This window comes from Phyllostomus hastatus, unplaced genomic scaffold, assembly GCF_019186645.2.
Source record: "Phyllostomus hastatus isolate PE091 unplaced genomic scaffold, TTU_PhHast_1.1 phas_scaffold_760, whole genome shotgun sequence".
NCBI lineage: Eukaryota > Metazoa > Chordata > Mammalia > Chiroptera > Phyllostomidae > Phyllostomus > Phyllostomus hastatus.
The window spans coordinates 511,825-523,424 of NW_025334040.1; the positions used below are offsets into that span (position 1 = coordinate 511,825).

At 49.9% G+C, this 11,600-nt stretch overlaps 1 gene segment (V, D, J or C); it reads right to left on the reverse strand.

The window, feature by feature from the left end:
* Positions 1–5,043: 5,043 nt before the first annotated feature.
* On the reverse strand, positions 5,044–11,275 carry LOC123810842. The segment is given in 3 exon segments: positions 5,044–5,278; positions 11,042–11,126; positions 11,230–11,275. Coding segments are annotated over 3 exon segments (366 nt in total).
* Positions 11,276–11,600: the final 325 nt, after the last annotated feature.

Consider the following 11,600-nt stretch of genomic DNA (forward strand, 5'->3'; position numbering starts at 1 on the left):
GCCTCCTCCTACAGGGAGTCTTCTGGGAAACCAGAGTTTGCGTGTGGGGAGTGAAGGAACGGGGTCTCCCCTCACTGAGCTCTGACCCAGCAGCCTCAGTGAAGGAGCCGACCAAGGCTGAGTGTGGACACAGTGTCACTGCAGACCATTGAAATGAACGAGAAAGGACAGACTAGGAAGAATTAACCACTGAAAGGATGACAGAAAAAGGTGAAAACATTTATTACCAAGTTTCTCATCAATACATTTACAAGTGTAGCAGCAAATCATCCTGAGTTTTGCCACAGGTACAGATGTGTCAGGCTTTCCCCTAGACACCATGTGTCCCTTTAAGGATTAGGAGCCAGTGTGGGACAGAGGGAATGATAGGCTGGGTGTGGGGACACTCCCAGGACCCCAGGAGCCCCTCCTCCATATGAAGGACACAGATTGGAGCCTTCTGTGGGTCCTGAGGGACACAGCCTGACTCAGGGAGCACTTTCCTTCATGAGGTGCTTTCACCTCTGAGAGACACCCTGCTGCAGGCAGACCTTGGCCTCTTCACGTCTGCTGTCCCCAAATTCCAGGTGCATCGTCACCTGGAGAGATGAACATATTCAAGCCTCAGCCTAAATCCTTCCTGCAAATAATGGGGAAGTTTTCTTATGAGACATGGATTCTTCTTGCTCATATGTTGAGTAGTTTGAGAAAATATCAGCTATAATAAAAAGTGAGATACCTGGAGTAATTTTCCAATAATTCTCTTGAGTTAAGCTTCTTTGATTTGCTAGAATGAAAACATCAATTTAGGTGACATTCTCTCTCTCTCTCTCTCTCTGGCAGGGATAGCACTGTGTAATCCAGGACCAGAAGCAGGGTTAGAAGGTGACAGAATTAATGGGATGACCCACCAGCTGCGCCCCGATGGCAGAAGGAAAAGGCAGTGCCAGTGTCTCCCCCTACGTATACTCTCAGGGTCCTGGAAGCAAACTCCTGCAGTGAGTGAGGACGTGACAGGAGGATCCAGGCCATGGCAGGGAAGCCCCAGAGCTCTGCTAGCTGAGGCCTAACTGTTGACATTGAGACTGTCCCTGCCTAGGCGTCTCCTACCCTATGCCCAGGGACAACCGTAAGGCACATCTCTTTTCAAGGAAATTTATATTCATTGTGTGATTGTCCACCCACCTTGTCCAGTGAATCAGGCCTGGACAATGACTACATGAGAGGGGAGGTCAAGATATGAGGCATGTGTGTGAGTCAGAGCTGAGTGCTCATGTGGCTCCTGGGGACCAGGTGCAGGACAGTCACACCTCACTGAGGACACTGCCTACCTCCCAGCTGTGCAAAGGACACACAGAGCTCTCAGGCCCAGTCCTCCAGTGTCCCCTGCTGGTCTCAGAAAGCACATCCTCCAGCTCATCTCACACCCCCAGCTGTCCTGGGAGGGCTCTGCTGTTTGCAGTTGGGTCTTTCTGATGCCACCACTCAGGGCAGTGGAATGAGCAGGTCCCCTCTGTGTCTCTGGGATGTCATTAATTTTTTCAGGTCACTAATGACCTCCATGGAGTTACCTGAATTTCTGTGTTCCCAGATGTTAAAGTATTACAAGATAGTTGAGTTTCCTGATGTCAGGCCCCTGGATCTGTTGCTGGTACATGACCACTCTGAGTCACTTTTGAGGTTGAAAGTTCCTCAGGGAGCTTTGCTGGTTCACAGCTGGTCATAGTTCTATTTACGTGATTCTTTCAGGTGGAGACATTTGGTGTTGTTTTAGCTGTTGTCATCATCACTGTGAGGGCTTCCTGCTGGGTCCCCAGCCCCAGGGCCAGGCTTTGGCTTTCTTTTCCTGCCTTTGCAGTGAGAACACAGCCCTGGGAGGAGCTCTCGCCTTGGGTTCGTGGTTCCTCCTGCTGGTTCTCACTTACCCTTGACTCTGATGCTGGCAACACCTCTGACTTTGGACAAATTTAAGACAATTTTGTCTAATTTTGTAAATATTATCAGCACAAGGATTGATAAAAAAGAATATTATTATGAATGGCAGTCCACCCTTTTATAGAGGTTTTTTTCTGTAATGTGATTTAGAAACCCTCATTTCTTATTCTCCAGTCCCCATTAACCCTGATCTAGTTACTGCCGACATTATTTTGTATTGATTTCCGGTGCAAAGCAGAGTAGTTAGACAATCAGATCCTTTACAAAGTGTTTCTTGTGATGTTCCCAGTCCCCACAGGGCCACACCCCCACTGGGGCAGCATTACTGGCCACACTACCTATTTTGTGCTTCACATGCCTGTAACCCTCTGTTCTTAGGGTGCCACAGGGGTTTGGTCCCCACACGTGTCCCCTTCCTCTCTGAACCCCAGGCTGTTCTGCTCCCTCTTGCAGACACATTGCTTTTGGTGCAACAGGGAGACAACTGAGTGAGTGAGTGAGCAGCAGGATGCACCACACTGATTTCTTCAAACCAGATGAGGGCATTTCAGGATAGTGTGTCAGGGTTTGGAGGGAGTGTGGCCTCCTGAAGCCATGTGACCAGCAGAGAGCCCACCCCCTGGGAACTCTGATTGGGAGTAGGCAGTGGGGGTGACAGGGGATGTGGATGAGGAGGTGTGGAGGTAGGTAACAGAGACTGAACACCCTTCCTTGCACAGCCGCAGAATCCTGTGTTTGTGCTGGTCTCCTGCTTTGCCATCGGTCTTTATTTCCCTGCCCCCAGAGCCGGGGCTGCCATGGCTGTCCTGACCCACAATGACACCTCCAGCATGTTGACTGTGTCCAGAGTCAGCCCTGAGTCCCCTGCCTGCCCAGTCCAGTGGCTGCTCATGCTGCCCCTCCCCACTGTAGTCTCAGAGGTAGCTCTGTTCTTCAACTGGGGACAAATAGCCCCTGCAGTGCATAAGTGCACACCAAGAACCTTTGTGCGCCCCAAGACACAAAGCCGTGAACCTCAGCACTGTAACTCAGTACCAGGTAGCCAGGTGCTCTCCCCATGAAAAAGTGACAGTTCAGGTGAATCCCAGTGAGAGGGAATGAAGGAAAGCGATGGTCCTGAGAGTCCCTGTGCTGTCTCACGAGGAGCATGTTCCTGTGATACCTGTGAAGGGGGCTGTTCACCTTTTGGTGTCTCGGGGCCACACTGGAAGGTGAGGACTTGTCTAGGGCCACCCATAGGTACCCTGACACTAATGACACCTGATAAGCAAAAAAAGGGTCCGTACATAATTTTCATGTTATTCGCCACCAGACATAAACAAAACTGTCCTCACATGGTAACCCTATTATGCAGCGGCTCTTTCAATAATCTTCTAAAATCATCTATCAGTAGTAACTGAAGCCACACATGGATATGAATAGCAGAGTGAACACACATTGATTTTATGTGACATTGTGACACATAATCACAAAAATCTCCTAAAGTTTTAGGTAAATTTATGACTTAGTTTTGGGCCCCATTCACAGCCATCTTGGGGCACATTTGGCCCGTGGGCCTCACTGTGGAAACCCCTGGTCTGTAACTTGATCACGTCTGTGTGAAGTTCCTTGTTACCACTTCACAGCAGGCTGGGATTCGGAGTGTAGATTTCATTTTTCACACTTCCACATGATGTAGATGGAACTGAAAAGGATTATTCTCAGCCATTCAGAGCCCGAATGGGTGGCACACCCTGTCACCTGCACTCCCCACCCACTCACCACTGACAAGTCCAGCCCTGGGGCCACCACTGTCCTCACGGGGCTGCTGCCGTTGCAGCTCTCCCAGAAGAACATTAGTATAAATAAATCTTTGCATAACTTCCATTCACATTTTTTTCTGCCATTACATTCTTGCAACACTAGGGTCATATTTAAAACCTAAGAAGCTAACTTTGGTAAAATAATATTAACTAAACTGCAGGTTGGATTTAAATTTCAGGAAATACCCAATATATCATTTTTCTGTCTATGGAACCAGTTTAGGAATCCAATAATGTGACAAACATTACAGAAAAAAGCACAACCAATATACATATTCCTAACATACTAGATATAATGCTTTATTCTTTTATTTTGTGTTGCCTCGATAAAAAGTTTTTCCAAGATTTTTCAACAAAAATAAGGAGTGTAAGTGAAAGGACAATGTCACTCTCTGCTTCTCCCCTCAAGGCCCAGTGCAGGGCGCCCTGGGGAACCTGGTGTGGAGACACCGCCTGCAGCCCCTCCCCGTCCCTGCGCCAGGGGAGGCGGCCCAGGGCTGGGAGGAGTGTTTCTGGAAGCCACTTCTAAACAGGTGACCTCTCAGAGCATCAGTATTCACATAAGCCCTGGAAATCCTCTCAACTTGTAGTTGTAGTTTTCAATTTAAAAACAAGGAATAAAAGAAATCAAGTCACAGTTTTCAGCAATGCCCCGAAATTTGAAATGTGTTTCTGAATATTCCTGGATTTCTGAAGGTTGATGTAGGAGAGGTGGTAACCTGGAATTTAATTTGATTAAATTTCAAACACAAATTTTCAGGAATAATTTTATAATAGTAGAAGTGGAGGTGTATTTAAAACTTTAGTGTTCCTAAAATACTTTAGGAAAGAGCTTGATTAAAATACCATTTTGCTCACACACACACAGATCTGACCCAGCAGCCTAGTCAGGGGACCAGCATCATCTGCCAGCTCCCAGTGACACTCTCACTTAAATGCTAATGAGACCTTCCCTGGTCACAGGGTGAAATCAATAGGAGAGTAAATCTTGTTAAAGCTCCTGGAACACAGGTAGGCCTACAAGGGGCAGTGAGGGCTCTGAGTCTCTCTGATGGTTAATGTGTCTGCGTCAGCCTTCACCCCATCATAGTTCTAGGGACAAGGGAGGACAGGAAGTTGATTCTGCCAGGGTCACATGGGACACATGGATACACCCCGGGGGAGACCGGAGGAGGCATGTGGAGAGGAGCCACTGAACATGGGAATGGGGCCCTGGAGCCCCCTCTACTTGCTGTTTTGACAGTTTCCCCCCTTTTCCTTCCTTCTGTCACTAAAGCTGAGCCACTCTGAGCACAAGAAGAGGTTTTGGTAGCACTTTCCCATGGGGTCACATCACTGTGTACGTGTAGCTAACCAAGTACAGAGCACAGTGATAGTCGGCCTCATCCTCAAGCTGGGCCCCCGTGATGGTGAGGATGGCTTTGTTCCCACAGATGGATCCAGTGAAGCGCTCAGGGACCCCAGAGGGCCGGTTGTTTGTGTGGTAGATGATCATGCGGGGAGACTTGCCTGTGGTCTGCTGGTACCAGGTGGGGTAGTAACCAGTAGAGACTGACCCAGAGCTAAGGACACAAGAAAGTGTGACTGTCCCTCCTGGAGATACAGACAGTTATGGCTCCTGGGTGACCACAGTCTGAGAATCCACATCTAAAACCAACAGGAAAGACATGGGTGTTGTTATGGGTGACTAGGTCACCCTGAGACCCTGCTTTGTTGTGTCCCCCAAGAATGCAGAGTCCCTTGCTCTGACCTGAGCTGTAAGCAAGGAGCCCGAGCAGGAGCACCATCCATTCCATGGTGGGGACGCTCACAAGACACAGCCTCCTCAGGCTCCTGGGATGGAAGTAGGTGGCCTGAGGGCCTTTTCTTGCCTCCCAGACCCATAAGGAGGAGGAGATACTTCATGCAAAGCAGCTTCCACTGTTGGTACTAGAGTGACATCCTGATGTCCCCAGGGGTGATGTGGAAAGAGCAGATGCTGGGACCTAACACACACCAGTGAAGATACAGTGACTCAGACATTGAATGAGCAGAGTGACCTTTGTCACCACCAAATCAGGGAGTGAGAAGGGTGAGGAGTGGAGGGATCTGGGTCATGATGGGGAAGCCCCAGCACTCTGACTGCTCAGGCCTGGTTGCAGGAACTGAGACTCTCTGATGTCCAAGGGTCTCTAGTCCGGTGTCCTGCACCTCTCATCAGCCGGGTTTCTTCACGCAGATTTCTTTGTGCTGTGAGTCAGTCCGCCTGACCCTGTCTGTCTGCACATCAGGCAGGAACAACTCCTTGAAGGGGGAGATGGATGTGAAGCAAGGGTGTGAGTCAGACCTCAGGAATTGTGTAGCTCCTGGGGACCCTGGTGATGGCAAGTGACACACTGTGTGGATGCTGCATTCCCGAGTGGGCAAGATTCAGAAAAGAATTTTCCTAGTTGTCCTGTCCCAGAACCCAGCCTCCCAGGACTGGCAGAGCACCCCCTACTGTCTTCACAGCCCACATGCCCCAGGCCTCCTGACACCTCCCAGCTGTCCTGCAAGGGGCAGGGAGGGATGACTTTTGCACTTGGATGTTATCTGATGTCACTGACTAAGGCAATACAGTGAGTAGGTCCCTGAAATGTGGATTGGGCCCACACACTGATTTTCCACCTCACTAATGACCTCTAAAGAGTTAAATACAGGACGTGTAGCATGGAGCTTGTTACTAGGTATTTCAGGGCTACCTGGGAACACCTGTGCACTGTCCATTCTTACAGGTTAACTTATCTCCCTGCTTTTTCTGTGGGAAGGGTCTCCTGTCAGTCCCCAGCCCCCACTGCAGAGGCTGTGACTTTGATTCCTGTGTGTTCACGAGATGCATCATAGTCTGGGATCGTGTGTTCTGCTCTTCCTTACTGCTCTGGGTTCCCTTTGGCCTCCTTTGTCAGCCTGGTGATGCCTTACTTTCTTTTGACTATCTAGTACATTTCAGACATTAGAGTCTAAATAATTGTTTCCTCAGTGAAAGGTTAATAAGAAACAGAGAATCAAGTTTCTGTCAGGTGATGGGTTTGAGTTCACAGAATCCATGTTGAAAGGATTGACATCCTCTACCCAAACTACTGGACAGGGAATCACACTGGAGGTCATGATGCTGAGCTGGGATGGTGAGCACTTGGTGGTCTGAGAGCCTCTCCTCCATGGGAGACTTTGCCCAGCCCCGGGGATGCAGGGCCCTGCAGAGCTCTGAACTCAGGGGACAGGGAGATCCAGGTTCTGTAAGGACTCAGAGCTCAGGGAGCTATCAGGGGAGCCCAGGCTGGCACCAGGAGACACACAGGGCCCTGGGCATGGGCCACTTGGTTCTCTCAGTCACACAGGATGCACTTCTGTCCTCTTCCCCACCCAGCCACTGAGTCAGAATTTTGTTTTTTCGAAGAACAGAATTATGTTTGTGTTGGGAGACCAGTGACCCCAAAGCAGATATTTCCATTTACTTTCTAAGGGGAGACTGAGTTGAGGGCTGATCCCCCAGCTTTAGTAGCACAAGGGAGACCACAAGCCCAAGTTGAGCTGGTGTTGGTTCAGGGGCAGGGACAGCGCAGTGATGGGTCAGACAGGAGAGGAGGGGGCAGATTTACTCACGTGTCCCCATAGAGCAGGAGCTCTCTGTGGCATTGGGGTTGTGCCATCTGTCTGAGGATGAGCTTCAGCCTGAGCCCCAGACTGGAGCCCAGAGGTGATCATACTGGTTCTGGTGACAGAACTGGGTCAGGACCATCAAGCTGAATCCCTAGAAGGTCCCTCTGTGCTGTGTCAGGTAGGAAAATTGGGGCACTGCTGGGACCCTTAGGGACAAGTGTCATGGCTACTCCAGTGACTGTGGGGCCACCTGTGCAAGAGAAGGTGACTTCAAATCTGGGCTCATTGAGAGCTTCACAGGGGGTGTGACACAAGAACAGATTGGGGAGTACCTGCTCCTGCTGTCCCACCACCCAGCCCCCGTCCTGGCCTGTTGGAGAGGCACAGGAGGTGTGGGAGGGCTGGGGGCCCAGTTAGTGCCCAAGGACTCAGGGATCCACTCCCAGGAGTCCCCATGGTCCTGAGCTGTGTCAGCTTTCTGGGCATCTCTTCCCTGGACCACTTTACCCTGGAGCAGGCTCAGCAATTTCAGAGGAAATGTAGACCATCCCCATCCTCTCCTGTCCCATTAAGACGTCTCCTGGTCTCAGGCCCCAAATTTCCCCTTACACCAACCCTCCTGTCCATGACCTCACACCTGGAGGTCAAAGTACCCAGCCAAGGGTCCTGTCTGCTCTGTGACTGGAGTTCTTCCCACACCGGTGTACCCACCTGACATCTCACCACCCTGTACTATGTCCTCCGGGCCCAGGGTGCTGAGGCAGCCTTGAACTCAGGGACTGAAAGTGAAGGGACAGACTCTGCTTTGACCCCCTGATTTGGTCTCCTGACATCAAGCCAACTCCATAGGCCTCTCCTCCCTCAGATGCAGGCAGGTCACGTCGACATGGAGCAGTTTTTTCCCAGGGCTTTAACATACTTTATTATGTTCTTACAGTTTCTGCTTCTTTGCTGAGATTTCCTACCTGTTCTTTCATTGCAAGTGGATGTCACTCAAATTCTCGCTGTGAATGTATAAATGTGTATGGGGATGGTTGATAATCAGTGTCTGACCATAAAGTAGATGTGTGTTCATTTATTTAGATCTTCTTCACGTGTAACAGGTATTAGTTGTACCTCTCATTTTTAGAAAACTTTCAGTTTTTTAGTTTATTTTTAAGTATTTCTTATTTCTGATGCCATTATAATATTTTAAAATGTTCTTGTTAATTTACAAGTTTTCTTGTTAATTATTGATGGTTTATTCCTACTGTGTACATTGGTATTCAGTTCTGCATGTTGTTTTTGTATCTCAAAACCCCGATTAAAGCATTTAGGGAGGAAACATCACTGAGTCTCCCCTGGACTCAGAGCCAGTCACGGCCGGTACCCATCAGTGTCCGCACCTCCAGCATCTCCACTGGGAGACGTTTCTCCTGGAAAGTACTCTATGCTGAGACAGGAACAGCTGAGACATGGTGGTGATGGTGAGTCTAAATGAGAGATGAGGGGAAGGCCAGATTGCTGTTTAGAGGAAACTCAAGTCTTATTTGCAGAAGTAACAACAGATGACACCTGTGAGGGAAACTTGATCCCAGGCCAAGCAGGGGTGAGGTTCCCTGGCAGGGGGAGCACAGGTACCTTTAGTCCCACCAGCCTGGGACTCTCAGCAGGGTGTGAGCATCAGGGCTGCTGTAATGGACTCAACACCAAGGCCAACCTCATCCTCAGTCTGCAGCCCAGAGATGAACAGGGGCCTGCACTGCCAAGGTGTCTTTGGATCCAGAGAAGCTCCTGCAGGCCCTGGAGCCCTGGTGCCTGCCTGGGTCTGGGTGTTATGACAGGAAATGTTTGGAAGGGCTCCGTGACTTCTACTGGTACCAGTCTGTGTGGTAGCCGCCAACATTAAATCCACTTCTCAGGGTGCATGGGAGTCAGTGATGTTCCTGGGGATGAGGACAGGGAGGGGCAGAGTCAGCACAGGCTGGCAGAGGGGACCTAAAAACAGGCACATTCGTGGTTGGTGGAGCATGTACTCAGGTTAAAGTTCCTCAAGGCTCTGTTCAAGTGAAGGAACACACAAGGTAAATGGCTGTCCTATACCCAGAGTCCTGTCCCTACCTGTGCAGTGAGAGAGGAGCACCAGGAGGAGAGGAGTCCAGTCCATGGTGCACAGAGCCCCTGAGCCCACAGTGGGGCTAGGCTGCCCAGGCCTCCTTTTCTTCCCACCCCATGCCAGGGGAGGGGCTGTCCATGCAAATGTGTGTCTATCCAAGGGCTGTCCAGCCCCTCCCTGAGCCCTGGTGCTGGAGCTCAGCCTAGGCTACAACTGAGGAGGATGGGGGTTGGCTTTATCCCTAATGAGAGCCTTGGGGGGAAGCACCTGCTGAGGCCACATAAAAATCCCAGCTCAGGGGACTCTGCAAGGCCTCAGAGGACACAGTGAGTGTATCTCCATCAGTGAGTCTCCATCAGTGAGCACAGTGCCCAGCGCCATGGCCCAGATTCCTTTGAAAGAATGATCCTCACTGAGCAAGTGTTTACAGGTTCTTGGGTGGTCCACCATCGCCACCTGCTGGTCCTGGCCCAAAGCTCTGAGAGCCCAGCTGGGTTCTGCTGCTCACCAGGTGGCTGTCTCTAGCCACACATCCAGGGTCTCATGTGTAGATACTGTTGATCAATCATGTGGTGGGTAATTACCCTACTTCTTTTCACTGCCAGAAAGAGTTTTGGTCTGCGGGAATCAAGAACATGTACAAATAGTTATTCCAGATGTCAGCGTCCCTGTATACACAGGAGAAACAGTTAACCCCTGTGTTCCATGAAGTCCAGGGTCAGACAAGAGGAGCAGAGTCAAACGAGTGTGAAAAGAATTTTCCAGAAAGTGAGGCTGGTGGCATATTCAAATCAGGGCAACGCCTTAGAACTTTGGTAGGAACAGAGAATGTCCAGGGATTTGTGAAGAACTAACACATCGGTGTGCTCAGCATTTACCAGTGTATATACTTCTTTGCATCAAGAATAGATTTTTCTTTTTCTGTATTTGCAGTATTCTGCATATGCTGCCACATTTATTTTGCACATTTTGTCCTAGTCATGCATATACTATCCATATATACTCTTTTTTATGTACATGTGTTTTAATGTTCTGAAACTCCTGTGCATTAAATCCACTGCTGTCACAGCCCTGAATTGTGTTCCATGTTCCCAAGGGCTGGCCGATGTAACTGATGAGCTGGTGAAAGTGAGGGACGGACAATGGGTCCTCGTCGTGCAGGTCTGAGGATCGCGGAAGCACATGCTGGGTGGAATGACATCCAGTCTGTGACAGAAATTCTCACCTCCTCATTTCTGACTGCTTTGCCCTCACCTCGCTTTGCAGAAGCCTCTCCTCTGTGGATGCAGAGCACACAAACCCATCTTCACTTCTTTCAAGAATGTTTCCATCATGGTTTTTGTGGGATTGGGTATGTGGGGCTGTATACGAGTGTTTCATGGGTCACATGGTTCTCTGTATGTAACATGTGTGAAAAAATGATAACGTTATGGGACCTTAGTGAAGGGAGACACCAGTGCACATTCACCCAACTGTCCCGCACTCAGCACTGTATTGGCACTCAGGAACCCCAGAGGGGTGGCTGCTTGTGGTGTAGATGAGTGCATGAGGAGCCTTGCCTTGGGTCTGCTGGGACCAGCCAGGGTAGTTACTACTGGAGATTGACCCAGACCTAAGGCCACAGGAAAGTGTGACTGTCCCTCCTGGAGACACAGACAGGGATGGCTCCTGGGTGACCACAGTCTGAGAATCCACACCTAAAACCAACAGGAAAGACATGGGTGTTGTTATAAGGGACAAGATCACCCCAAGATTCCACTTTGTTGTGTTCCACAAGAATGCAGAGTCCCTGTCTCTGACCTGAGCTGTAAGCAAGGACCCCGAGCAGGAGCACCGTCCAGATCATGGTGGGGAATCTCACAGGACCAGGCCTCCTCAGGCTCCTGGGGTGGAGGGTGGTGTCCTCGGGCCTTTTCATGCCTCCCAGGCCCATTAGGAGGAGGAGGTGTGTGATGCAAATCAGCTTCCTGTCTCCTATCCTGCCAGTGTCACTGTGGTGTCCCCTGGGAAGATCTGGATATGGGCAGATACTATGACCACAAATATATAATTCACTGCACTGTGACTAAGGTCCTGAATGAGGGGTGTTGACCTCTGTCACCAAATCAGTTCCCCCATGTCCCTGGTGGCCTTAATGAATAATGTCTTTGTGAATTGGCTGTGGCCTTCAC